Source organism: Anarrhichthys ocellatus, unplaced genomic scaffold (assembly GCF_004355925.1).
Source record: "Anarrhichthys ocellatus isolate YVR2014 unplaced genomic scaffold, GSC_Weel_1.0 scaffold24, whole genome shotgun sequence".
Taxonomy (NCBI): Eukaryota; Metazoa; Chordata; class Actinopteri; order Perciformes; family Anarhichadidae; genus Anarrhichthys; species Anarrhichthys ocellatus.
Genome location: NW_022280054.1, coordinates 1,572,337 through 1,600,171, shown reverse-complemented (window position 1 = coordinate 1,600,171; position 27,835 = coordinate 1,572,337). Strand labels below are relative to the sequence as shown.

Sequence of the window (27,835 nt, the reverse complement as noted above, 5' to 3'; positions counted from 1 at the left end):
GTTAGTTTCATGATTGACAGCTCAATATTCCCACCAAAGGCAATAACTTTCAGACAGGTAGCTATTATAGTCAAACACACAAGCCACAATGCTAAATCACAGGACGTTTCTCAAGATGGTTGCCATAGGACACAACAGTGGGGTTTCCAGCTAAAATATTGGTGGAAAGCGGAGCCATGCTAACTATCATAATTAGACCACTTGGCACCACTTCTAGCTCAGTTTTACCCACTCTGAGGCTGGACAACATACTCATCTGCAGTCTGCCAGACGACACAAACTCTCTTTTAGCTGCCTACCCTATCATTAGCGCTCCCAAACAAGTACAAGCTACCTAGCTAACTGTCATTCTCTGCCCATTGTTGTGCACTGTGGTGTAGACACATAGCTATGAATAGGAGGAAAAGCCTATTTCAGGCAATTATAATCATCTGATCCTGCATAGTTAGAAGTCTTGGTGCCGACAAAACCTCTGCGGCTAAATCTTTGAAGTCACAACTCTTTCACAACATTGTAAAAATATAGCTTTCAGTTCATTTTAGAGACTGGCTGTGGCTGACATTGTTTACTTATTCGCTACACACTATACAGGAAATTATGGGACGAAATTAAAAAACTACTCATGTGATTACACATTCAGCAGTTGTCCACTGTGTATCTAACTTTCTGTCTTAGCTCATGGTTAGTGGCCATCAAATGTAGGTCATTTTTTACATCGCATTATGGGATAATATGAGCCTACTATGTAGGGTAAAATGATTCCTAATAGAGATTAAGACAACAGAAATAGCGAGCATGCTATATAGTGGAATATTGTAACAAGGACTACATTGGAAATAAGTGTTGGCTATCCTTATTATAATTGTAGATGTGTAAGAATTCATGTCCTCATTCTCATGTGAAAACAACTAAACTTAATAATAAATTCATTTGGACGTCACCCTCATACTAATAGGCCGTTTTCACGGCAGACATTTTTACGTGTCATAGAAAGGTTAACACAGGTGTTATTGATAAAATGTATTATGGTCCCGTTCTGTTTAGTGTGTCACAGTGAGCCAGCACGCACAATACCAAGGCCCTGGTAATTAATGTAATTAAATACACCTGTGTTTACCTTGCAATAACATGTCAAAATGGTGTGAAAAGGGCCTATAATGCATTTTTATTCATAATGTGTGTTTCCACTTAAGACTTGTAAAAGTTTTGTGCACTTTTGGCATGAGCCAACTAACCTACATTTTGGTTGGAAACATCAGTATTTCGACCATGGTCCCCCTTTCTTTTTGGCAATTTTCTGTATTACAAATGTCCCGCTGAAGCGCATACAAAACATATACAACACACTTCTCATACTAATAACTATACTAATACTAATAACCTTCGGCCTCAGAAAGCAAGCGTGTTACTTGCTTTCTGCTCCACTCTTATCATCACATGATTCTCTCTTCATTGTGACAGTCGAGATAACATATCTCCATGGAAGATTCAAGAGTGAAGACAGGTTAAATATTTCACATTTTATTTTGTTCCGCTCATTCAGCTCAACAAACTGCTTTCCAGTCAAAAATCAGACATTAAGTGAAACACTCATTCTGTAAGTACCATTTAGAGTTGGACAGCACAGACAATGACTGAGTCACTTATATATGTACATGCAGATTTATCCCGATGACATTACAAACATCATAAATGATTACTATGTAACATACATAATGACATACAATATTTCATACATCTGCTCTGTATTGCTGCTGATCAGTTATTGGCCCAGAAGAAACAGAGAAATAGACAGAGCTGAATGACAGGCTTCTGAAAAATAAGAAGCAAACATAGAATCAGTCTCTTTGGTGATTTCACCTCATTTACTGTATAATTTCAAAAGAGGAATGTGCTCCAATTTACTGACTGAGGAAGATGGATAATTATCTGTTTAAAGCCATGACTGCAATGACAAAGAAAGACCCTATGGTCATCCGAACCGGTGGGTGGTGCAGGGGACATGCAGATCAGACACATCTGTTTCAGTGACACGGAGTAAACCTACATCTCAAGCACAGTTACCTGCTCTACATCTAATCCACACCACTGCTCCAAAGGCCATTGCATGGCGAGACTTCAGTGGTGTGTTTGGACTGCGTGTGATAAGTGCAATGTACCGAGGCACCACCCAACTTATTGCTGCGACCTTGTAACAGTAAAGTTCTGAAACTAAAAAGCTGTTTCTTCAACAGTTTGGGTAAAGCTGAATAGCAGGCATGTGTTATCCAGGATTATTAGGCATCAGTCGGTCTCCTCTGTTAATGTTTGGTGGCATCGATCTACTGTAGAAGGTGTGTATTGGTGAGGAGCTTACAGACCTCTAACTGTGTCGTCGACTAACAGTGTGACAGCTGTAGCAACACTTCAACATGTGGCACGGACATGAGCTGGTGTAGAGAAATCCCTACACAAGACTCCAACACGCCACAATAAATCAGATTTTAAAAGAATTTATACTCATTTACATTTGATTGTAATCCAAAAGATAAGGAGTTAAAATAAATGCAATTAGTTACAGGTCACTAGAGTTGCTTCTGATTTAGGAAACAGTAGTATTATTGCATCTTTGATTGGGAATTCAAGCTAGTTTACATTAACTTCAAGTTCTGATTTTAGTGAAATAAATGTATAAGAAGTGTTGGGGAATTACAGTGTAGAACACAGAAAATAATATACTTTGATGGGCATCATATCAGACACATAGGAGGAGTACACCTTTAGTACATAAGATCACCATCTGGACACCTCTCCTTCCAAGTCAGCTTATGTTTCCAGTGTCCAGTATGATATGTGCCATTAAACTTTATTAACTCCATTTTATGGTTGAATGCAGGTCACAGTCATATTTGACAGTTCAGACTGGCTCTGAGGAGCAAGACAATGCTTAATTTAGCCGCATGCTCTCTGACTTTTAGGCATCAACAAAGAGGATTTCTGCAAAAACTCTCCAGCTCCGGTAGGCACACTTTGCTTCTGTTGAGCTACTGCTCCACTGATTAAAGGTATTCTGGCTACCACACCTGGGGTTGTCCAGGTGAACAAAAAAGTAGTCCTTACATCCAGTCCCCACCAACAGGTGAGCAGTTCCAGTTTCATCATCAGTCACAGGGTTTCCTCACTCCCTACTGGACACACACATACTTCTTCCACCAGGACTTGGAGAGCATCTTCATCTTATCGGCTGTGCTGCGGACCTTCCTCTCCCGCCTCGCTCTCCTGTCGAACTGCCTCAGACCGACAGCGATGGCCGCATCAAACACCTCCTTTAGATTCTTTTGTGTCAGCGCTGAGCACTCAACGTACGTCACCGCCCCAATTTTTTCCGACAGCGCCCTGGCGTCTTCCTCCAGCACCGGCGCCTCCCTCCGCCTCGCCAGCTCGATCAGCACTTTGACGTCCTGCCGCAGGTCGCACTGTGTGCCTACGAGGAGGATGGGCGTGAGGGGGCAGCGGCGGCGGATTTCGGGGACCCACTTCTCCCAGACGTTTTGAAAGGATGCCGGGCTGACCACGCTGAAGCAGAGCAGCAAGGCGTCTGTCCGGCTGTAGCAGAAGTGGCGGAGTTTGTCAAACTCATCCTAATGGAGACAGAAACAGATGGTTGGCAATGTGGTGTTATTCCGTGATTTATAAATAACAGGCACGTTCACCTTAACATTTAGCTCTAAGTCTTTACTTTGTGATGACTCATCTCCCTTCAGTTGTCACCCAGGCTGACCACACACCAATGCACTTTCAGTAACCGGTCAACACACTCAAGTACTACAACATAACAGGAAAGGGAATTGTGGCAATAATCAAAGCTTAACAACTACAGTGGACACTTATCAACTTGTGCGATTCCCCACATGAGCTTTGGCTGTGCTTCGTGGATCTGATGAAGTAGGTCCATCTGCAGAACATACAGACATCAACATCTCTGAGCAAAGAGCAACTTTGTTTATCAGCTTTGGCGGCAGCTGTTATCATTTTTCTCTGGACTGTTTCTGTCTTTCTGTCTGGGCTCTCTCTCTCTCTCTCTCTATCTCTGTCTGTCCTCTCTTTCTTTTTTGGCACACCCCAACCTGTTTCTGGCTCAAGCTCCCCTCTTATGAAATTGCATTGCATAAGTACAGTAGGTATTTGCCGGCTTTTCTCTGTGCCTATTTGCCCATGCCTGTCTGCTTGAGTGCGTCTGTCTGCATGCGTGTGTGCGGTTTTAACACCGTGTGCAGCTTACAACATGCTGTGAGGTTGTATTAGGGGTTTGTTCAAATACCTTGTTCCCCTTTACAGCCAAGTTGTCTTTGATTGTGTGTAGAACTGGCAGTGCCCTCTCAGCATTTGCGATTGTCAAATATGCTGCTCCAAGGGCAGGGTTCTTTTGAGTTGGATTATGAAACATCCACCCATGCTCCAGGGAAACACTCTTTCACAACCTGTTCTTTCCAAGATTACTCTTAAGTACCAACATAATAATGAGTCAATTACTTTGATCTGGCAAGCGCCCTGCACCACGGTGTCCTGAAATATATTTAAGGTATTTTTGGCATCATCACCTCCAATCTAACCTGCAGGCGTTTCCCTCTCCTTCACCACCCTGTCAATGCACCACCATGAGATACAGTTATTCTATGGAGCGTTGTTATTTTCATACGAGATGAAGATTGACAGCAGAGCTCAGGAATTCACTCCTTTTTAATACAGATTAGCTACCCAAAATAGACAAGAAGCCCATGTGCAGCAAGGTCAACCTGGATCGACCACAAAAACAGGAGATCTGCAACAAATCAAACTATTGGATTTATTTTTCAATATTTCTTCTTTTGCTAATTAGCACTAAATGATCCAAAGTATCTGACCTGATGATGCCACTTAATGTAAAGTTAAGTGATCACCAAAGTTATTACAATTGATCCTAACAGGTTCATTCAGCAGTTGAGATATTTCAGTCTGGACCAGAGTGGTGGTTGACCGACCAACTGACATAACCATCCACAGAGCCACGCCACTAGCATGGCTAAAATGTGACATCTGGGTGTAGCGAAGGGTGAGAGGCATGCAGGGCATTACGTAGGATCCCAAATATGTAATGCAATATGTGTTTGTGCGTGACCAAAACTCACCTGTCCTGCAGTGTCACACAACTGTAGTCTAACCGGGTTTCCATCCACTTGAACCACAGCTGTGGACACAGAAACAGATAATAAGTTACAGCTGTCAACATGACATTACGTCTGTGTAGGCTAATAAAGCCTCCACCTGACACTTAAGACACACACACACACACACACACACACACACACACACACACACACACACACACACTACCCAGCAGAATATTCTCTGGAATAAACAAAAGCCTGCCAGTTGAAAACACAAAGACCCCCTGCTCAGCTCTTCCCGCTCACAGACAGCCTGCTCCGTCTCGCCCACCCACTCTGCCAGTTACCGTTGAGACCATTGCACTTTACTGTCGCTCGGACCACTCTGCGAGCTTTGTTCTCTGTTGTGTTTTTACAGAGGCCATTCCAAGGTTGTCTGATGGATGGTTCGTTCGGTGACTCTCTTCCAATTGGCCTCATTTCCAGATTGGAAAAGTGGATGAGTCATCTTACAGTTTCTTTATGGGGCCATTTATTATTTTCAGAGGAGCGAGCACAATGCGGAGCAGCGGGCACATGGAAACATTTACAATACGCCTGGAGTGTGTGGTCGGTCATACCACCTGATCAAAGGGTTCGCTGGAACTATTCATGTAGTAGGACAGGCATCATACAAAAGCAGGGAGAAAGAGCGGGCGGAGAGAATGAAAGGAAAGTGAGAGGGAGCAGCCATTGTGTAATCATTTCCTAATCCTTGACATATGATACTCCTTTGATTTTCTGGATCAAAAATCCCTCTTATCGTCCCCACTCCCAGCCTCACGCTCCTCTGCATCTCTGCCACCTGTGGCATGGCGTAACTGCTCTTTTGTCAGCTTTCAAGAGGACGCTCTGATTCCAGGGCACCGAGAAATGACATCACCATTAAGGGCCCCAACAGCACAATCACCCTCTGTCAGGCCGAGGCGAAAGACAATCTCTGCCTCTGAGCCAATGCAACAGATGTGCCCGTTCCAGTATAGAGGAGAGGGCTCGCGGGTCAAGGCTGACAACAATAGGCAGAGTTGTGCAATCCCAAACCCCTGAACCAGAGACGCTCTCTGTTCTGTATGCGAGGGTAAAACCAGCGCTCGTCTGAAGGGTGGTGTGTGTTCTCAGCGGGTTTCTTATGGGATGTGTGTTGGCCAAGTTGTTAGTTTTACTGCACACCAGTGAAATGTCAGATAGCTAACTAAGATAAATGACAAAAAAATGTACAAGTCAGTTTACAGGACACAATGTCAAGTATCAATTTGTAACTTCTAAATAAGCATAAAATGTGTTTATGTGTGATTTTTCATTTGTCAATACGGTCACTTTATGCTTTTGTGTATGACAATAATATAGCTGATAGTCATAACAGAGTAAGGTTTTCAGAGTTTCTGAAGAAAAGCTAAGGAGGGACAGTCTGAAGACCTGATCATGAAGGTGATCAACAGGTCACAGGTGTGTTTTTTAATGCCGACACTGATCAGTTTGAAGCAAGTTTCCAGTTTGAAGTATTTTGTTCTGTCCTCTTATTTTGCAGTAAACGAAAGCTTGCTGGGACAAGTGAGAGAGTTTGAAAAGTGGAACCGTGCCAAATGGAAACCTGGCTACATCAGCGAGGATAACTCATGTGCATTAACATTGATGGAAGGAGGATAATAGGAAACACATCTATCATAACAATGGAATAATATGATAAATAACAGAATGGACGGGTGCTGTCAAAGCATGAAAAGTTGAAGATAAGTTCAGTAAAAGGGCAGGTGGAAACAAATTGACTAACTTTTAAAGTGGAACATTTTTTACCACAGTTTCATTCAACAAATCTGTATCTTAACTGGACGCTGGCTTCAATCTCAATACAGCCATTTTCACTAGACTTCAGTTATACAAGAGTCTGTGCTCATCTCTGATCCATGAAATGAGGGGTGATATCCCTTGTACATATACGAACGCTTAATGCATTAAGAAGATTATAAGGAAACTGAAATAGCAGTATTTTAGGCTTACCTGAGAAGTCATCAAATGCAGTTGGGACGTATTTGGTTGGGTAGCCATTCGTTGTGTAGCTGACCACGAGACTGGTTTTGCCCACTGCTCCGTCGCCGAGCAGGACGCACTTCAGCAGCCTCTCCTGCGGCTGCCCTGGCCGGGTTTGTGTGGGATTGTGCGGGGGTACCGGAGGGGCCATGGTCCGTCCGTAATCCATGGTGACTAGGGGTACCATTCAATCAGCTTGCACTTTACCGCGCTCTCCTCCACGGGAAGATGACGGACCCACCATGAGAACAGGATCCCCTCTCTACAACGAGTTTGCCAATTGCTTTTAATCGCGAGCGGGACTCGTGCGTAAAACGTCTCCTCCTGTCCTGCGCGCTGCCAAATCCACTGTGGGCGATCAGCATCAGGACTACAGGCTTGAACTCTGTAGTTTACAATGTGAGGGCGGGTCTAAAGCCTTATATCTTCAGATTGATTTGACTAATCCCACCCACTTCACCTCCCAACAGCGGAGGGCCGAACTGACAGTTTGAGGTTGAGAAGGGAAGTCTGGATAATAAAAAGAAGTGCAACATTTGAATGTTGCTGGTACTATCTTCTTAATGGCAATTCGAATAGAAAAATATACTGCATCAACTTGTTTGATTGTTTCATTTTAATCAGTTAGTACTTCACCGCACAACTAACTGTTAATTACTTTTTTTTGGCCAACTGAAGTTGCCATGAGATAATTGAGTTTGAAGCTGTGCGGGCAAGTCCAGACGTGTCCTCACCAGTGTAAAGACTGAGGACAATCTTGATGTCCATTCGGAACATGACACATGGTGTACTGAAATTTCAGACCACCTGACCTACTTTAATTTTTTAAGCGGAGCCTAGAAGGAAGAGCCAGTGGCCTCTAACTGTTATCTACTGGAGAATGCGCAGTAAAAGACCAAAACATAGCTCAATCAAGGAACATTTGTAAACGAAAAGGACAAACTCAAAGGTCACTGTCCGTCTGATTGAGTAACCTTTCAAACTGTCAGTAGCTGAAGTGATCCTGGTCCCTTGTCCTAAGCTGACGGACAGACTGGACACTTGGAAAAACCTGAATATGACTGAAGTAATGTCTTGACTTGTGTCGCCTCCTTGTGGTTGGTTTTGTGGTTGGTTGCAAGAGTTTAGCGAAACTGACATGCCTGAAACTCTCAGGGCAGGGTGAGCATAAAGGGGCCCAAAAGCAACAGGTTCACACTTTCCACATGTAAATGCACATCCCACATCATACCTTTACATCAGATTATCCCTCGCAGGTATGTTAACATGAATTAAACCTGGACAAGAAACAAACAGGGCACCAACAACATGGTCTTTTCCACTGGCTAGATAATATAAGGTCTTTATTTATGTTAATAGTGACAAACTAGTCTCCAACATATTGACCAGAGAAAAGTCTCTTTACGAAATACAAAATAATCAGTATACTATGATGCACATAATGGCTGATTCCATCTGATCGTAAATTCTTTCTTCCACACAGCAAAAAAAAAAAAGGAGTCATAACTTAGTGAGACAGTTGTACAAAAATGATCAGTTAGTTTCACTAGATTTTGTTTAATTATAGTAGTTTCAGAAGACAGGTCTCATATAATTAACCTATTTTGTATATGCCAGGCTGTGTGGATAGGTAAGGACATGAGGGCTTTTGTAATTTCACTGTTATCTCCATTGTCTTTGCTGAAGAAATGCAAGACAAAAAACTTAATTTGTATTAGTACAGACAACTGCTACAGGAGGCCAGTGTGTAAGCAAATAGGTCCACTACTAAGCAGGACATGATGTCATGATGTCTAGGCTGTTTGGATTTTATGGATCATGTATGTTAACTGGAGCACACAAATACATTATGCAATAATAAGGCATAAGAATAGATACATTTTGGTGACAACATTAAAAGCAACCACAAAAGAGAAATGCGGAGTTGCAGAGTATCCTGATTCATTTTATTATTCCTAAAATGCATCTACTCACAATTCTGTGTTACCTTGTCATGGTGCACATCACACAAGTATTGTACACCTACAAAACATCATTCTCAGGAAGGCAATGGAAGGTGATGAGAAGTGGTTTGTTTGGGAGGAGAAGTCTCTGTAAGCTGTTGTTAGCAGTTGTAAGTACTGTGGATCAGATCATGCACAATAACCTGCAGTTAGAAAGGCACCTGCTGTATATTTCACTCCCACATCCCTTCACAAGGCTGGACAGAATCACATTAAGAGCTCAGAGAGGATATCTGTCTGAAATCGGAGCGCTTTTTGTATCATCAATCCATTCCTCTCAAGTGCTTCCCTTCCATCTATAATATGTCTTAACTATTGAACGTGTAGCGGAATACTCTATCTCTATCCCTCTGAATATTCTGTTACAACTTCCCAGTGGTGTACGCAAGAAACATGAGGAAAACATGAGCAGGGGAAGAAAGAAAAAAAACTCAAATGAATGATCGTGTGAATGAAAGTGAATGCCTGTGCCGGTGAGAAGGAACACAGAAAGCTCAGGAAAATAAAGAAGAAATGTGACTTTAATTGCTTGTAATTAACATTTTCATTTCAGCAAGCTGCATATGTCAGGAATTACACGTACCCCCCCCACACACACACACACACACACACACACACACACACACACACTTGCATACACACAGAGAAACAGTCATGAGAATGAATATGCATTCAGAAAATGTGCATGTGCTGACACATGCATCTTTAATTGCCAGTTTTATGCTGCCATGAATAATGATGACCCCTGTTAATCACCTTAACAACTCACTTCCCTTTCCTCAGGTGAGTATAGCCGTGTGGGAACTTCCCATTCCTGGTCTTAGTTCCTCATTTGGACTACAGCTCTCAACCATCTAAGACACTCCTTGAGTCATTTGTACATATTAAAAAAAATTTAATATTTCCAAGGATGGTCACATACGACAAGTTGTGTCGTTTAATTTTTCCATTTCTGATGTCAGCAGCAAGAGTCTCATCCAGGAGTCATACACCTTGATTAACTTATAACCCAAACCCCAACCTCCAACCCCCATCACTTAGATACAGTGAGAGTATAAATGTGTGATCTTCATCATTGTCAGTTTAAGTAACCTCCCTTCCCTTCCCAAGTCTCTGGAGCTCTGAGCACAGACTGCTGGGTAAGACATCTGAGTGACAGCCTGCAACTCTGGGAGCTTTTCTTTAAGTTCTTGTCCATCAGTGTTTACTGGGTTTTTGGTTTGGCGCCACCAGGAGTTGGGTCAGGAGGAGGGCCACCACCCTGGGCAAGCCTTTGAAAGCTGTGGAAGATAAATAGAAGAGTAGTTAGGGCAACAAATGTAGGGACTGCCCCAATACCTTCATTGGTGCTCTGAACGTGCCACCGAGTAGTAGCAAATACCAAACAGTAACCCACACTTGTCTAAACTTTTTTACCCATGAACACTTAAAACTACCTTACAGCTCCATCCCCTGCTGTATATAATAAAAACATATGCACCTCTATTCTAGCACTTTAAGACAGAATAATAACAAATAGAAACATAACTTGTAATACACTATTCAAAATAGAAATTAACTATTGTATGAGCTTGAATAAAATCAGAACATGTATGATAACAGCCAAAGCAATTTACTAAATACAAATATGTGCTTGAACTGATTGATTAAAATTGCATGTCTACAGTTGCAATATAGGTATTAAAAATCCTCCTTTTAATGATGATGTTGAGAAAGATGTTGTGTGGGTATAGGGTCAGACCCTTAACATCTGTTGAGCACCAACTGCCTCAGTAGCAAAATAGCAGTATGAATTAGAACATTGTGCCAGAAGGTGGCGCCATACTCACGTGTCCTTAAGGTTGTCAATTTTGGCCTGGATTTTTGCAAAGAAGAGATTCACCTGCTCCTGTGAAATAACAGAAACACAGAAAAACACATGTTCATGGCTATGGAAACAAAGAACCCGTTAAAGTGACAGTATACAGAATTAATTAAGAGAGTTATTACCTGGCGCTGTCTGTAGAAAAGTGGCAGAGAAAAAAGTGCGATCACAACTGGAGAAGAAGGAAGAAAGAAAAGCAGAGAAGTTAACTTGGCAGCCATTGAGTGTGTTAATAGATTCCATATTTTGAGCAGTTTCTTACTGATGATGAACAGAGTAAGGCCATTGCACAGGTCTCCCAGGTACGTCACAAGGTACACCAGAACCAGCAACTAAGACCAAGAGAAAGAGAAGTTAGCTAGTTAGTTTAAATCCCGTCAACGCTGTGTGCATGTCTGCAGAAAGCAATAAATCATGCTGCAGTATGACACAATTCCCCCGAAAATTATCCACACTGACATCAATTTCTCCTTGATAAAAAAAGGAAAGAGCTCCAAGTACGAGACTCCCAATATGGGTCTCTGTGTTTCCCCTTATATCTCACAGTGTCACAGTACAGTGTATGGGATCCACGTTGGCCTGATATGGGACACCCCTGTCTCAGATGAAAAGAGAACCCTGCTTATCCCGGGCGTCTCGGTGTACCTCCTCCAGTGTGTCATGTCGCATACCAGCCAGGTCAGGGTTGAGGCTGGGAGGTCCTGTGATTTAGGGGGCTCAGTTAGCTCACACTGACTCACCATTTACTGCAAATGTGTTAAGTCTGTCTGGTCCCAAACTGCTGCTGTTAATTACTGAAATGCCAGAATTATATTAGGGATGATTTGAACTGATTGCTGGTATTTGGTGTGCAATAATATATAAGGAGACTTCAGCTGATGATGATACAAATACAATATCTAGCTTTTCATTCTGATACTACCAGGGAAGTTTACTCACTATACTGTAACAACGATATGCAGTAAATGCTGTATCAGTAGCACCTGTCCTGACTTGTCACATTTACTAATTTGTCAAATTTATTTCAATACATCACGGATTTATTATGTTTTTTTAGTTTTTGCAGGGTTTTTGGCCTTAGAAGAAGTTTTCCTGTAAGATATTTGCACTCACACCATCAACTAAAAAACTAGTTTTTATAATTATTAAAAAGGAGAATCACCTTTAAACACTACCATTTCATAGAACTGTTCAGAAAGTTATAGAAACCTTATCTAATACAGATCTGGCATTTAAATAGGTCACATTTTTAAAATGCGGCCAATGAATACCAATGAATGTACAGCACACTGGTTGGAAAATTTGACACTGGTGCTGACCTTTTTATGTCTATTGATACTAATATTGACATGATGACTGCTGTGAATTTACAGAACATTATTTTATACCTTCTATGAGGTTTTTTTTACAATGTGTTTACAGTAAATAAATAGGTAACTTTACTAACTTGCACATACATAGCCTACTATTATCTTTTCACTTAAAGGAAACATTCTTTATGTATAATGTATGAAAACATGTGCAATTTCCTTTAATACTCCTGGCATGTCCTTTTAATATAATATTACTTTGCAATAATGAAAATCAATATAAGAAAATAGCATGTGTGTAACAGCAACACATTAATTTCGCAGATGCTTTTGTCCAATTTGGGGTTGAGCTTGTCGACGTCAACATGTGGACATAAGGGAACAAAGATGGAACAAGCAATACGACGATCAATAGCCGCCACACTGACCTACAGTCATTCAAGCATTGTTTAAAAACATGCAACATGTACATCCCATTGATACAAAGCAAAGAAGCGTAGAATGTGAAAAGACTGTGGCAACATACTTCAGGGGATGTCACGTGATACTGACAGGTATAGCCTGAGGCTGGATAAAAAGCATCGATGAGAAAGATCAGGCAGACTGTCTCCTTTTATGCTGTTAGTACCAATTCAAATACATTTTTAAGTTTGTATTACAAAGGGACCGCTTGCTTTCCACATGATCACCAAAAATATGTCATTAGGGCTGACAGTTTACGTCAGCCCTAATTTAGGAGTCATCCACTCTAAGCTAGCATAATGAGACGGACGGTTGGCATGGCAATGATGTCATCTCCAGTGATGGAGGGCGCTGGATGGACGAAGGGAGGAAGATGACAGATGGAGGAAAATGAGAGTATGCAGAGAGGGAACTAATGTCTGGGTTAATGAGGGGGGGGGGTTCTAGACGGGATGAAGCAAATCTTGGTATGCTATGATCAACCTAATTTGTTAGCTAAACTCACCTTGATGGACTCCAAGAGGTTTTTAACAAAAAAGAGTCCCTTCAGAGAGTCGACAGCAGACAGGACCATGACGATGGCTTTCTGCATATAGAGGTCAGCCTCCTCTCCACTGAAACTGATGTCCAGGTCCAAGTATGACCTGAGAGAAAACGAGACAACAGAAAGAGGAAATTAAAAAGATGGAAGTATTGACGATAAACATAAACGTCATCCTTCCTGTACTGTTCCTTCTTGTGATTCATATTTTTGGCTGCAATCCAAATATACTGTATATCCCCTCATATCGTTACTGTCAGGCTCCAGAAGTCAAAAGGCCCAGGTTTTTAATTTGCTAGGTCACCACTAGGCTTTTGTATTCAATTTATTCTATGCTGCTGTCATTTCATACACAGTAAAGGGTTATCACTCAGTATTTAATTTGTCTATTTGTTATAGAAAACGACACAAAACTGCATTTAAACACATATTTGCATTCAAGCACACATACACTGACCCAGCATATTGCTTTTTACTACAAGCCTTATTTGTTTTTACAATGATTTAACAGACTGAACCTCAACATAAGCTTGCTAACAGAAACCCCACCAATTAATAACCATAATTAGAGCCACTAAATATGAATTCATTGGACGTAAGCACAGTAAACAATATGTGAATTTTAAAGTGCTAAGTCGAAGACAGAAAACAGAAATGAGAGGAGTGGAAAAGCTTGTGGTCAAATTAACTCAGATGCTTGTTTTGGAAACATTCATGCACTCTGACTGAATGGGGTTAATCCGCCCGAGTGGGACATTTTAGAATAGCTGGAGAAATTTCCACTGTCCTTAAAGAAAAAAGAAAAGCACAGCATCTCACTTGAAGGGATGTTCTCCATTGCCCCAGTTGAGGATGTAGAGGACTTGATAGTAGATGCGCACTGAGATGGTGAAGCAAACGACAGCCAGGGAGACTGTGGAAATCACCGTGATGATGCTGAGCTGGAACAGGGACAGCAGGCCGACCACTAACCCTGTTAGGATCATGCCTGTTCGCTCCATGTCCTTCCAGTAGATCAGGTCCATCACTGAAAGACGAGGTGAGTGGAGGGAGGAAAAGGAAGAGAAAAGAAAGGTTATGACAGGAAGGTGAGAAAATAGAAAGAGTGTGATGCAAGCAAAACAGTTATAGAGCAGAAAAAACAGGGAGAAATGTAAAGGTGGCTGACAGAATTGGAGATTCTCGAGAATTATCGTCATGCTGTTGGTACTTTATCATTCACCAAACCTGATTTACTGCACCCTTCCTGGTTTAACAGAGGAGCTGCAGCAACATCACCCAGCCTCCAGCCCTAAGGCCCACCAAGAGGTCTTTTATCTTTTGGGGGGGAGGAAGAGTAGTTCTGACACAAGGATAGGAAGGGGAAGAGAGGCCAGAGAAGTGGAAGTGGGGGGGGGGGGGGGGGGTGAGAGGCAGAGAGGGATTTCCAGCCTCAAGCATGAGAGAACACTCTGAGCAGCTACGATGACATGTCAGACTCATGGCTCGAGCTAAATTTAGCCTTCAGATGAAAGAGGGAAGTAAGCGGTTGTGTTTAAATGCAGCATGTCACAGCACCTGCTGATGGACGTCAGACCATCAGCAGCGCTTTTCTTTCTTTACACGCCCTGTTGGTGTCCCTCTGTCACCCGGCAACAGCTGCCTTGGTGACCGAGGCGTCCATAGAGTCATGCTTCACAAGATTCGATATATAAAGTGGAATACGTGGTTTCACCATTTTTCTCTTTATATATAACCTCATGACCCTTTATGAATTATGCATTACCACAAAGGGTTTTTTCAGTGTAATTACAGAGTATGTTGTATGGTGCAGCACCGTCGGACTGGCATTGCTCGTTGTGTTTATCATTCAGTGAAATGCTGAGCCTCAGCATTAGAATAAAGGGAAGCCTCTTTGAATAGAGTGCACCGGCAGCAGGTGGGATATTTATAAGCATCACTGCACACAATTAATACCCATGAGGCCCCTGGCACACACCTGTCCAACGTGATTGTTTGTGCCGCTGTCATTCTGGGACATGGTTTCTCAGCGCATGATGTTCATGAGAACAGTAGAAAGAAACCAACAATGGAGTACTGAGAGCATCTAATCTATGGACAGTATCGACGCAAATAAAGTAGGGCACATGGAAGACACTGCTGTATTTAAAAACATGGGCTCCCATGTGGAGAGTTAGATGATAGAATCTCTGCCACTCTCATAATTGTTTGTTAAATATACAGGTACAGAGAGCAGTTAGCTTAGCATAGCATGAAGACTAGAAACAGGGGGAAACAGTTAGTTAGTTATTGGTACGGATACCGATACAAGATATTGGTCCAATACTGACTCAAATAGCTGGATTGGGTATCAGTGACAATACGTCGATCTTTTATCTGACACCATTATTCTTAAAAACAACAATTTAGTACATCTATATCTATGTATTTTTACACTTTGTTCTACAAAGTTAGGAGAGAAATATTTAAGTCAAGCATGATGTTGCCTTACACATAAAAGAATGATCCAAGTCTCTTCCACACAGTGAGGCATACAGCTCATCAACACTGGTATCGGATCAATACTCGGTATTGGCTGATAGCCACTTCTGTATTGGTACCCTTAAACGGGACTTCGGACTTCCCGTTTCTTTTTATTGGCATTTATAACTTACCTCAAATAAATCTAATTCAAGAGCACTTAAATGTACAGTTCGTATCAGCAGATGTAAAAATACAGCAAATAACTTCACTTCAGCGAGAAGTAATAACCTCCAATAAGTTAGGACATTCTCCGTACCACAATAACACAATCCAAACCAGCAGAAATTATCTTAGTGTGCTAATCGTTCGCTAAGTTGCTTATTATATAAATGAGCATTTTGGGAGTGACTGCATGGTGGAATTAATAATTCAACCAAATAATCAATCAATCAATCAACAAGCCAATCAATCATGAAGAACACAAATCACAAGGCCCATGTATACTTTATCTCATCTCATTTTAACATCAACATCTATTTCCTTTGACCCAGTTCATGTCAGCTAAATCACATGCGTCCAGGAAATCTCGTAGTACTGCAGTGTGAAAAGCCTCTTCTTGTACCAGCTCCTCAGCTCTTCAAAGGAAACACTAAAATGTAAGAGAACCCAGCTGGCAAAGTTTACTTTCTGCCAAAAGCATACCACAACAGGCCAGTTTACACTCCTTTGAATTACTGTTGCTAATATAAATGTGGGCTACTGATACGGAGACCACCCTACGTCTGGACAGCTCATCAGTTCAAAGCCAAACACACCTCTAGCTGATGGATGCTGCTGTCTCCAGAGACTCTGCTTGTAAAATGATCAGAGAGAAATGCAAAGTACGCTCTGTTCCCACCTTCAGTCCCCTGATGGTCCGGCCTTCTCACCACAACACCAAAAGTCACAAAGCCAAACAGTCCACTTCTAAAGCCTAGAAGTGGTTATTCCACCCCTCCTTCACACTTGAATCTATAGCTATCCTCTGCCTTCTCTCTGAAATCAAACACGGCTCTTTGCAATAGCTGACTGTCAGCTCAACACTGTAAGCAAATACACAGGCATCTTAAAGTTTCCTCTTTTCACTTCTCACCTTTACTGGCCATTTTGGTTGCCGCTCGAATGTTTCCTCTCACACCCTCTGTCCTTCTCTCTGTTCGGCTATTCTTCCCTCGCTCCTCTGAGCTGTTTTTGGCCACCCCCTGCTCGCTCAGCAGTCCAAAGGCCTGACAGCCCAAAATAATCTTGTTCGCAGCACCGCCCACCTCTCATCAAGACTCCAAGAGCTTCACACATAAAGAGATGATTCACGACAATCAAACAATACTTTTATAAGTATTATAAGTATAAATAACTAGGTCTTCTTCCTTTATGCAAACATTCTTTCTGAAGCATACCGAATTCAAAGTGTTCCTTCTAACTAAAGGTTTGTAGAGTTGTGCTTATATCCATGTGCCATCTAACACCTGAAACTGGAGAACCCGGGTTTATTTTCTGTTATGTCACCAAGCCAAACCTTTCAGTGTCACCACTACAGACAATAAATTGATGAGGAGTTTACTTTTCCTAGTTAAGAACTGTAAATGCTGTTGAAAATAAAGCTGTTTTTAATTGTAAAAATGTATCTGTTTACCTAGACATTAAGACATTAGTATTTGGTTAACGACTGATTGAATTCCTTGCATAGTCCAAAAAGTAGGGTTTGCTATTATTTAAAATGTTTGCCAATATGAAACCAAAGGCTTATACCTTACATTTTGTTCTACAAATCATATTTTTTGCATTTAATAAAAGAAGCTTTTCAAATGTTGAATGTTAAAACGCAATCAGCGGTGCAAGAACTTCACCTACATAAGATGCTTTCTAAAGTTGCCCAGCTTTTGATATTACCGGGTGCTATAACATATTTCAGTTGCCAAAAAACATTTAGGTTTGATATGCAGCCCCGAAAACAAGTAATAAAACCAGAATAGATATGATGTTCCAATAGATGCATCATGTATGCTATTTATTCAGGAAACCCTAAACTCTGTCATCAGCTAGCAGCACATACATCCATCAACGGCCTGAGGATTTACTGAACCCCCACATCCACCAAAATAAGACTGAGCTCGACTCTGACTGACCGTCCACTTAAAATACCATCAAGCTGGAAGACAGGATGTTATCTCTTGTTCCCTCTTTCTCCCTTTCAGTGTCTCAGAAATTCCTGAAGTGCCAACAAACTCCCACAAACCTGCATATAAAGAAACTGCACACACATACACCTGTCTCTCTTTCTGTGTGTCAAACACAGTGATACATTCTGACATCAGCGTGTGCGAGTCCAAAATGTAAGCCAATGCCAAGAATGTTTCCCCACAATTAGCCAATCGTTCCTGAAATCCCAGGAGAGGGTTACTATGGTGACTCAATGAACACGCAGGACTTCCGGGAAGAGGGGGTGTTTATCTTTGTCTGCCTGCTCTCTCGATGGTCCACGCTGAAGGTGAAATAGGATATTTTCCTTATTTAAAGTATTGATGAACGAGCTGGATCTCGCTCAGCAACAAGACAAAGGCAGAGAGACGGCGGTGAGAACATTTAAAGATACAGATGTGAATCTTGTACCTGCTATGTGAGTGCATACTGTCGGGTCCTTTGATAGGTTAAGTGCTGAAAACCATTGATCGCTGACCAGCTGTTCCTGAGAGTTTTGACCAATGGCAGCTGGCGGCGAGGACGTCGGGCCTCTGGGTCGCACAGATGTGAGCAGCTTGACTGAAATGGTTTCCCTGGTGGAGGGAGACTCTGGCTCGGGGGTCGGAGAGGCGGCTGCTGCCGGGAAACAAAAGATGATGTCACTATCGTGATGACATCAGCGCTGACCTGCTGTACATGAGCTAAAGCTGCTGACTAAATGACATTCTAAAAACACAGTATTTGAACTGCAACATTTGTGTTAAATGTGGGAAATGTTGGAAAATTGAATCAGTAATAAGTTATTATTGACGATCTAAAATTTCGGCTGCACGAGTCTTAGAATTTCAGGCTGCTTTATCATTTTTCACCATTTTATTGAACTAGATATGGCTGTAGATTAATTTAAAATATGCATGCTTTGGCACATTTTCATGGTCTGTTTTGCCTGGTGTGACCCACGCTACTTACGAATTGAAAAAATACTGATGACATGAGACCTAAATATTAACAGCATTTGACACACGAAAGATCATAAAATGCATCTACGTCCTTTTCCAAACAGACGCCACCATTTACCATGTAGTCATGTGTCGTGATGCCACATCACATCAAGTCCACCTTAAGAAAGGACATTTACAATCATCACAAGTCAAACTATATTATGATTTAACATTAGGGTGAATTAGGAGGAACAAGAGACCATCTAGCAATGGGAGGGCACCAGCTGCGACGCCAAATTGGCCCAGGACCGTAAAGTGGGGGTGCCAATGTTTCCTTCCCCACTTCCTAACCCCTACTTCCAGTGCTCTTGCTTGGACCTTCACAACTAAGCCTTCATTTTGATCCCAACTACACATCTGTAAAGTCTCATGATTGCATCTTGCACAGTTGTGACACTATCTCATTGACAAAGTCTGACTGGCACAAATATACTATAAACAACTGGCAAAATCCACCTCAATGCAGGTGTTTCCAGGACCACATTTGGCCATGATGACCACACGAAGACTCACAAGTTGACAACTGTACCCGCCACTCGTTGTAGCGGATGATAAAAATGCATCTTTGCGTTGGGCTATCATCAGCATTCCCAGATACTGCATCCTTAAGCACCATACAGAATAAAACAACCTCTTCACACATTCCTCCTGTTTCTCACCCTGAAGTATCTGTGAAGGGCTCTGATGTTGAGAAGAGGGATGCTGGGCAATCTGGATCAGACTTCTCGGAGACTCCTGTCTTTGGATTCCTGCGTCTCTCGCCTGAGTATCTGGGTCCAGATTATTGGGCGAGGGTTGGATTGTAATAGTCTCAGTTTGTCTGTGCTGCTCCCTCCTCACAGCTTCAGTTGCCGTCCTCACCTCCACACTCCCCTGCTCTCTACCTTCTGATTCTTCATCTCGACTGACGAAGCCTTGAGGGTCCCAGTCTATATCGGGGGAGTCCAACAGTGTTTCCAGGGTGTCCGTGTGGATGAAAGAAGTGCGACTTCCCCGAGAGCTGCCCCTGCGTCGGTCCCGGAGGTGTCGCGAGGATCCCACTGCTTCGGGCTCGGCAATGGCGATGTATGAGAAAGTCAGCTCGAAGGAGTTCTGGCGCGGCGTGCCCCAGATGGACGGGGATGAAGCCAGTCCCTCATCATCATCTGGATCTCCATCTCCCTCGTCCTCATCATCAGACCACTCCCTGGCTGTTTGCAGCTCGCACAACTCCGACTCCTCATTTCCGCCTGAATGGAGACAAAATCAATGTGGTCACACCTGTTTATCCAAATGTAGAGGCTGCTGCTAACACTGAATGGTGCGTAGTCATACAAGGAGAGAGATTTTGCTTTAGATAAATAGAATGAAAGCAGCCAGGAAAAAAAGGTGTCACATCTAAAGAGAACGAAACCCTCTTTGATGAGGGCATGAAGATCCCTCCTTTCAAAATGTAGCTGTGATCATCATCTGTGTTTACTCGTGCTAGTGTTTTAGAGGCGAGAGATGTGTTCCTCTGATGTTAAGTTCAAAATAAAGGCTCCAATAAGCAGGAAGCTCTTCGTTTTGTTGGTACTGTGAGATGGAATTTGTGTCACGTGTCTGCTCCGTACCATCGGTGCATGGAGGCGTTGAGTCTGGAGTGGACGCCACAGAGCCATATTCCTCTGGAAGAAAACAGACACAATTTTACATAAATCGACAAGCAAACATACCGTAGCAAAGAAATTGTCAGAAATATGAATGTGTTGTTGCTGCTTTTGCAAGCTCAAAACCCATTTTTTCACCATCTTGCATATCTAGAGTGCATCTCAAAACATTTAACGCAGGTGTACTACCGTTATATGATAAATAACATTAAGGCCCAGACAAACACTGCGGTACCTTGTTTTCAGTAATTTTCTAATGTTATAACAGCAAACTGTGCTTTATGTGATTGAAGAAGTCACAGACAACCGTTCACTCCTCAGACTGTAGCATTCTGTAGATCAGTGATTAGCTGGCAGCAGTGAAGGCCTTCACTACATTAGACAGCCAGCATGACATTAATAAATCAACCGAGGCTGGGCAAAGAATGCAGCATATTCTCTTTGAACATGAATGAACACATACAAATAATCATAAACCACTTAAATGTATTTTTAAAGAATATCAGATGAATATTGTGACAAAAATATAAAATAAAAAGCAGATATGAAAGCACAACAGAGGCTTTTAGGGGAGAAATAACTTGCATTATTTAATTCTTCCTGCCTGCATAGCCTTCTCGCACACAGCCACATAAACATCTGCAAATCAATGGGAGGCCACGGCAACAGAATAGGACACCCTCTGCACTGCATCTATCCATTCAGCCATGTGTTTATTAAAAGCAGGAGAGAGGAATGGAGAGGAGGCAGGGAGAGGAGGGGAGGGGGGCTGAGCTAACACATAAGATGCTTACAGCAGTTAGCAAGAAAAGATGCTCCACTGGAATATATATTTATATAACGATGACATAGGGAGATAAACATACTCAGACCTCCCACACGGAAACAGCAGAACAAAAGCAGACTTACGGCAGTGGGAGAATCCTAAAACCTGGCCCATACTCCATCAAGGCATCGCTGGGCCCATCCAGTCTGGAAGCCCCCCCCCCCTCGTCCTCTGCTGTCGGCACTCACGTCCTGTGGATATACTCTCTCTTTTCCTCCTCCTCCCTCTGTTTCTTGGTCTTCTGTTGAGCAGCTTCCTCGCTCTCCTGCCTCCTGCTGTCACTCAGCAGCCCCGCCCTGCCTGCCTGCCTGCCTCCCTCCACCATCCTCTCTTCGTCTCCTCTTGCATCGTTATGACTGCCGCTGTAGTAATGTGTGCAACAGCAAAGGGGGAGAAGCAAGAGTGTGTCCCTGTGTCTGTCCGAGGCTGCTTTCATCACCCATTCATAGCTTATTTGCTCCTCTCTCCCTGGTCATGTGATTTCATCTCAGCCGCTTATAGGGGCAGGCTGCAAGAGAAGGAGTGACAAGGCATTAATAATGTAAAACATGAGCATATTAAACATAATCAGGTGCATTTGAAGATGGGAAGGACAGGCTAAAGCCCCAGTCAGGTTCCAAGCTAACCAGCATGTAAGGTTTGTCAGCTTTATTATGTTTCATTAATATGTATCATACTCCAATTCCACATATATTAAATATTAGTGTTCACAAACCACATTTAAATTATATCATAAAAGCTGGAGTATAAATAATGTACAGACTCAACGACAGTAAAAGCTTTTTTACAATGGGAAGTGAGGCCTGTGCAATAGTGAGAAGTAGGGGGCAGCAGTGTGTCGCTGTGACTGATGCTGCTACAGACCGTTTGATATCGTGATTAATGGAAAGAGGTTAGAGCAGCAGATGAAAGGGTTGCAGGAAAATGTGTATGTGTGGCATCTTTGCTATGATTTATATGCTATTTCATTTTGGTAAGGCACTAAAGACATTTATAATAAATTCAGCACAAGATGACTAAAGCAATACGATGTGACTTCGACAAATCAGTAGTTGAATTGACGAGCTATAACATGCACTTTTGCTCATATCAATACATTCAGGCGTTTCGCTGCGAAAGCCTCACTCGGTCTGGTAGGACCTGTAGCTTTCTATGGTTAAAGGCAGGGTTGGTCTTCTTCAAAAACATTTTCGATAGTTTGGTTGAAATTCTCATTGTATCATGACAGCAATAAATTAATCAAATTCTCTGAAAAAAAAAGAAAAACAAATCTATCTGTGGCTGTCGCAGGACTGTAATAAGCCTGGCTTTTCAGACACAAGACTTCCCGACCAATGACAGTGATGTGAGATAGACACTACCAATCGGTTATGTTAGGACAATCACAGGGTAATCTGCTTTCCGTTCAAGTATAGGTAAACAAACACCTGTCATCTGAAACACTGCCAGCAGAGACCAACATAAGCTAATAAAAGCTTTTCATAGTCCTTAAAGCTGGATAAGAACAAAGTGTCACACATGGTCCTTAACGCTATTACAACTCAAGCGTTCCTTCATGTAAACCAGGTCAGGAGCTCCAAATACACAGCAGTTAATGAGATTAAGACACATAGCAGTGACAACATGGAATCAGCAAGTCACATACAGGACAGGGTAGGGCTCAAGTAGGTGTGTGTCAACATACAACACAAATATAAAAAGATCGTCATTTAACTTGGCAATGTAACTTTTTATTGTCTTTATTCTATTCTATTCCATTTTGGCATGGTTTTTTAATCGTTTATATTAAGTTGTATTTAAATATGTATTTTTAATATTCCATTGTGTTTACTAATTTTGAAAAATCTTTGATCTACCCCTGATAAAGGTTTAATCCTGGAAAAGCAAAGTTGAGCCCAAAGATATATAAAAGCCCGTGGTGATAGTCCATTTGTCATGGAAAGATGTTCAAATTTCTTATCCACATTGTCTTAAAAGTTGCATTTCAAAGTGTATTCTTGATATTGGGAACACTGGTCAAAATTAAGAATGAACTAAAGTATTAGTGCATATTTCAATTCAATATACCCTGAGTTCTACCATTAAGTCAAAAAGTTCCAAACCTCTGTAACAGAAACCAATGTGTGCTATTGTTCAGTCGGTCTACTGTGATTGTCCTTCACTAAGACCAATTAGAAAAATAAAGTTATTTGAATTGATGAGTTCCATAAAGTCCCCATGCAGACATGCGACTATGGGAACCCTCTGTGCTGTTGTAAAACGTCACGCTCATAGAGTAATCCATATAATACTGTGTGCAGAACCAGGTCACCTGGGCTGCCTTGAAGGCCAGGTGATTACCCAGCAGCAGTACACAGAGAGAGGGAGGGAAATAAGCAGTAGGTGGGGGCAGAGCAGAGGGATAAATCAACAGAAATAGATTGGCCAATAGGAGAGCAGGGCTGATACAGGACGGGTAAACCAGAGAAGGAGGAAAGACAAAAAAAAAATTTGAAACAGAAACAGTGAGAAAGAGAGAGGAAGACACCTGATGGTCCAATTGTCAAATAATAAAAGGACAGAAGACGGATTATCTACCTAAAGGATGGTTTTCAAGTTTTTCCTTTAACAATTATTCTTATTTGAAGTCACTTTTTGTTTACCTGCTTGGGGTGCCACAGCTTAACTGTTGAGCTGGACCTGCTGCGGAAAACTCAGGGCCCGAGGAGGGGCACCGGGAGGAGACGGGCTGCTGCCAAGTCGAGCAGGAAGCTTGAGCACAGGCTCCGCGGAGCGATGAAGACAGCCAGGCGGGCTAGCAATGTGGAGGTGCCCTCCTTCCTCCGCCAGCTGGTCAAAGAGACGGAAAAGATGGTCACCTTCTTTTTTAAAGGGGGCCCCAAGGAAACTGGAAGTGGGGAGGAGGACACTGCTGATGAGGACGACTCAATGCAGAGTCCGTACCTCGATCGTCCCATCCTGGAGAAGCATGTGTCAGAGGGGGGTTCTCAGTCGGGGGTCAACTACGCTGTGGCGAGCATGCAGGGCTGGAGGGCTCAGATGGAGGATGCCCACACCTGCATGCCCCGGCTGAGAGAAGAGCTGACGGACTGGGGATACTTTGCTGTTTTTGATGGACATGCTGGCGCCACAGTGGCACAGTACTGCTCCAGAAACCTGCTGGATTACATCCTAGCAACAGGTAAAGAACAATTAGTGACCAATTGGATGAATCTAATTGTTCAGTTAGTTCAGTTTAGTTATTTGGGAGAGATGCACTTCCAATTTGTTTTGACATCTAGCTCTTGTTCACACACAGTTTAGTCGCTTTGCACCACAGAATCTGCCAAATAAATGTGATGCAACACCACGTAAGGTAGAACCAGTTCGGCATGCGTTTGAACAAAGTCATCTAATAAACTGAAAACAGACCGAATTTGCAAAGAAGACTTCTATGTATTGTACCCAAAATGAAGCACTATACTGAAGAACTAAAACAGTTGCACAAACAAATCCTTCGATGACACTGTTTTAAGCAAACAATTTGATATATTTTAGGAACACAAAGTCCATGAAAGTAGCTGATTGAGCTGTTTAATAAAATGAAATCAAACATGTCACAATGTATATAAAAATCTCATACGATATAATGAGCATCAATTTTCAAGACAAGAATACTGAATATTATGGTATTTTTCTTTACATTATCGAGAAAGATATAGAGGCAGGTTCAGGGATCTAAACAAAACAGAGCTTTGACTTTCATTCAGATGTCAAGTTTCATACTTTTTGCGCCGTGAACTGGTTAGTTATATAAGAGAAAATTAAAAATCATCATTACATGAAAGGCTCTATAGCGCTTGATACTGTTAACTTTGAGGGCCCGGGACACTCAATCTTTAGGCAAGGCTAAAGGAACATTGAAGTTCTGACTTAAAATAGTATTTGACACTTTGTCAGCACCGTTGTGTCGGCCATGTTATTGCACAATAACACAGATGATGTCTTCTCTGCTGTGTGTTGGCCTCTGAACCAACAACACGGCAGTGCTAGCATGGTGTGAATGTATCTTGAAACCAAATGTTTTGCCCTCATTTCCCACAGGTGGGGTCAAAGCAACCGAGGACCCCGAGCAGGTGAAGGAGGGGATCCGTGTAGGCTTCTTGGACATTGATCGCCACATGTACAAACTGGCTCGCCAGGACAACTGGGACCGTAGTGGCTCCACTGCAGCAGCTATCATGATGTCGCCACGCTACATTTACTTTATCAACTGTGGGGACTCCCGCACCCTGCTCTGCCATAACGGCCAGGTCATCTTCTACACAGAGGACCACAAGCCGTTCAACCCCAGGGAAAAAGAGCGCATCCAGAACGCTGGAGGCTCGGTGACCCTCCAGAGAATCAACGGCTCGCTGGCCGTTTCAAGAGCACTGGGGGACTTTGACTTCAAGGAGGTGGACTGGAGGCCGCAGACAGAGCAGCTAGTGTCGCCGGAGCCAGAAGTGTATGAGCTGGAGAGGACGCCTGAAGACGAGTTCCTCATTCTTGCATGTGACGGTGTGTGGGATGCCATTGGTAATGAGGAACTGAGTGCCTTTGTGCGCAGCCGTCTGCAGGTGTGCGATGACCTGAGGGAGATTTGCACCCAAGTCATTGACCTCTGTCTGTATAAGGTGAGACTTCAACAGCACAACAGTATACAAACAAGCATTTGTCTGAGCAGCATTTTCAGTCAAAATCATAATTTTTTCATGTGGGTCTTATCCATCACACACTGCAAAATATAATTGAAAATAATTACCCAACACGTGTAAATATACAGTAGTAGTATCCCTGTAAACTCAGCAGAATTCCTACCCATCCCTCCAAACTCAGCTCATCGGATTACAGCGGGTGGTTATGAATGGGAAGCTTTACGTTAAGGAGGGGGCTTTGAGGGCAGGTGTACACTGAAGACAGGGTCTCTGTGGGGAGATCTTGTTATGTAAGTAGACCTCTGCTGCAGGTCTTCTTAATACTTGTTAGTAACCGCAAACACTGATGAGTCCTTAGCCTGCCTATAAATAGCTGTATTAAGGCATTCTGGGACATGGGATAGGAGGCAAGAAATACACATGGCTCGGATCAGGACTGAATGCGAGTGTGTTGACGGCAGCTGTGTGTTACGGCTTTATACACACGGGCTCAGAGGTGTTATCCTGGCTTGGGCTGCTTCTTATTACACGTAAAAAGGCTTACAGTAACTTGCATGTTCCAGTAGACATTGAGCATCACTGATGTCATAACAACAAGCTGGTGGTTATAAATCTCCACAGCATAGTAAGTTTGTAGTAGTTTGGTATTTCTGCACTGCAATTTTCTGTTACTTATTGGCCGTCACATCCACTGATACGTTTTAAACCACAGACTAAAGTAATGTGTTTGCAACTCAGCAATATCATCATCCTCTATAAGTACTTTACTGTGACATCATAGGAAATTGATATCTTGTCCAAACCAAAATATACCTCCATATATAAGTCACCTGCTATTTCACCTATCAACAGGTCTATTTCAAGTGATTTCAAGTGGTGGAAGACTGCTCTGCATTCAAAACTTTGCAGAAGCATTATCAGTATAATTGGCTTTAAGTATCAAAAGTAAAAGAGGCCACTGTGCAGGCAGAAGGCCCTGTGCAAAAATAATTATATGTAATATTGTTGGGTTAAAATGGCTGACTTAACGAAGCAGTTACATAATAACACTGAGGTGGAGTTAATCTAATCTGTATATTTCGCACAGTTAAAAATACTGTAGAACAAGACCTATTGTGTAATTGATATGCTCATTATATCTTAAATAGTAATTCAGCAACAATAGCTGTAAAATACCTCAACATGTAGTTACCTTCCACCACTGACTACTTCATTTCAACTTGAATTAAAACTGAAGTCGTAGTGCTTCCTATCAAGCTTCTCTGATATTTCTGTCTGCCTCTGCAGGGGAGCTTGGATAACATGAGCATCATCATCGTCTGCTTCCCCGGTGCCCCCCAGATGTCACAAGAGGCACTGCAGCAGGAGGCGGAGCTGGAGAAACAGATCGATACCAAAGTGGAAGGTGAGGTCACTCAAAACCCCCACAGCAGAACACTCTACACTTTAAACTGCCGATAGCTCCCTCACTTGTAACTGTACTGTTCTGACAATCTCCCTTCACAGAAATTATTCAGTCGATGAGGTCCAGAGGTGAGGACCCTGACCTTTTGTATGTAATCAAATTCCTGGCTGCTGAAGAGATGCCAGGGCTCCCGCCAGGAGGAGGCATCACCAGCAAGTCAGTCCCACCGCCCCGCTAAAAAAA

General features: G+C 42.5%; 3 protein-coding genes across 6 annotated transcripts in view; 1 reads left to right on the top strand and 2 right to left on the bottom strand.

Annotated features, from left to right (window-relative positions):
• Nucleotides 1-1,505: 1,505 nt before the first annotated feature.
• Nucleotides 1,506-7,571, bottom strand: rhoub (ras homolog family member Ub). The gene is made up of 3 exons (XM_031860903.1): nt 7,164-7,571; nt 5,148-5,206; nt 1,506-3,620 (listed from the first exon to the last, which is right to left on the bottom strand). Exons 1-3 carry the CDS (start codon nt 7,378-7,380, stop codon nt 3,165-3,167), a joined length of 732 nt encoding a protein of 243 aa, XP_031716763.1. The 5' UTR covers nt 7,381-7,571; the 3' UTR covers nt 1,506-3,164.
• A 1,554-nt stretch (nt 7,572-9,125) lies between these two features.
• rtn2a (reticulon 2a) lies at nt 9,126-21,768 on the bottom strand. 4 transcript variants are annotated; one of them, XM_031860899.1, is made up of 10 exons: nt 21,595-21,768; nt 20,650-20,703; nt 19,717-20,286; nt 18,486-18,692; nt 14,193-14,400; nt 13,338-13,476; nt 11,323-11,392; nt 11,186-11,232; nt 11,026-11,084; nt 9,126-10,476 (listed from the first exon to the last, which is right to left on the bottom strand). In XM_031860899.1, the coding sequence occupies exons 1-10, from the start codon at nt 21,623-21,625 to the stop codon at nt 10,401-10,403; spliced, it is 1,461 nt and encodes a 486-aa protein (XP_031716759.1). In that variant the 5' UTR covers nt 21,626-21,768; the 3' UTR covers nt 9,126-10,400. The 4 variants fall into 4 exon arrangements, with proteins under 4 accessions (XP_031716759.1, XP_031716760.1, XP_031716761.1 ...); XM_031860900.1 differs by having other exon boundaries at nt 18,486-18,689; XM_031860901.1 differs by lacking the exon at nt 18,486-18,692 and having other exon boundaries at nt 21,595-21,766.
• A 2,270-nt stretch (nt 21,769-24,038) lies between these two features.
• ppm1na (protein phosphatase, Mg2+/Mn2+ dependent, 1Na (putative)) overlaps nt 24,039-27,835 on the top strand; it is a 4,934-nt gene continuing 1,137 nt past the window's right edge. The window contains exons 1-4 of the mRNA XM_031861105.1: nt 24,039-24,692; nt 25,595-26,166; nt 27,475-27,592; nt 27,694-27,808. Coding sequence (XP_031716965.1) covers nt 24,287-24,692; nt 25,595-26,166; nt 27,475-27,592; nt 27,694-27,808 — 1,211 coding nt within the window. The 5' untranslated portion in view covers nt 24,039-24,286. The remainder of the gene's footprint in view (nt 24,693-25,594; nt 26,167-27,474; nt 27,593-27,693; nt 27,809-27,835) is intronic.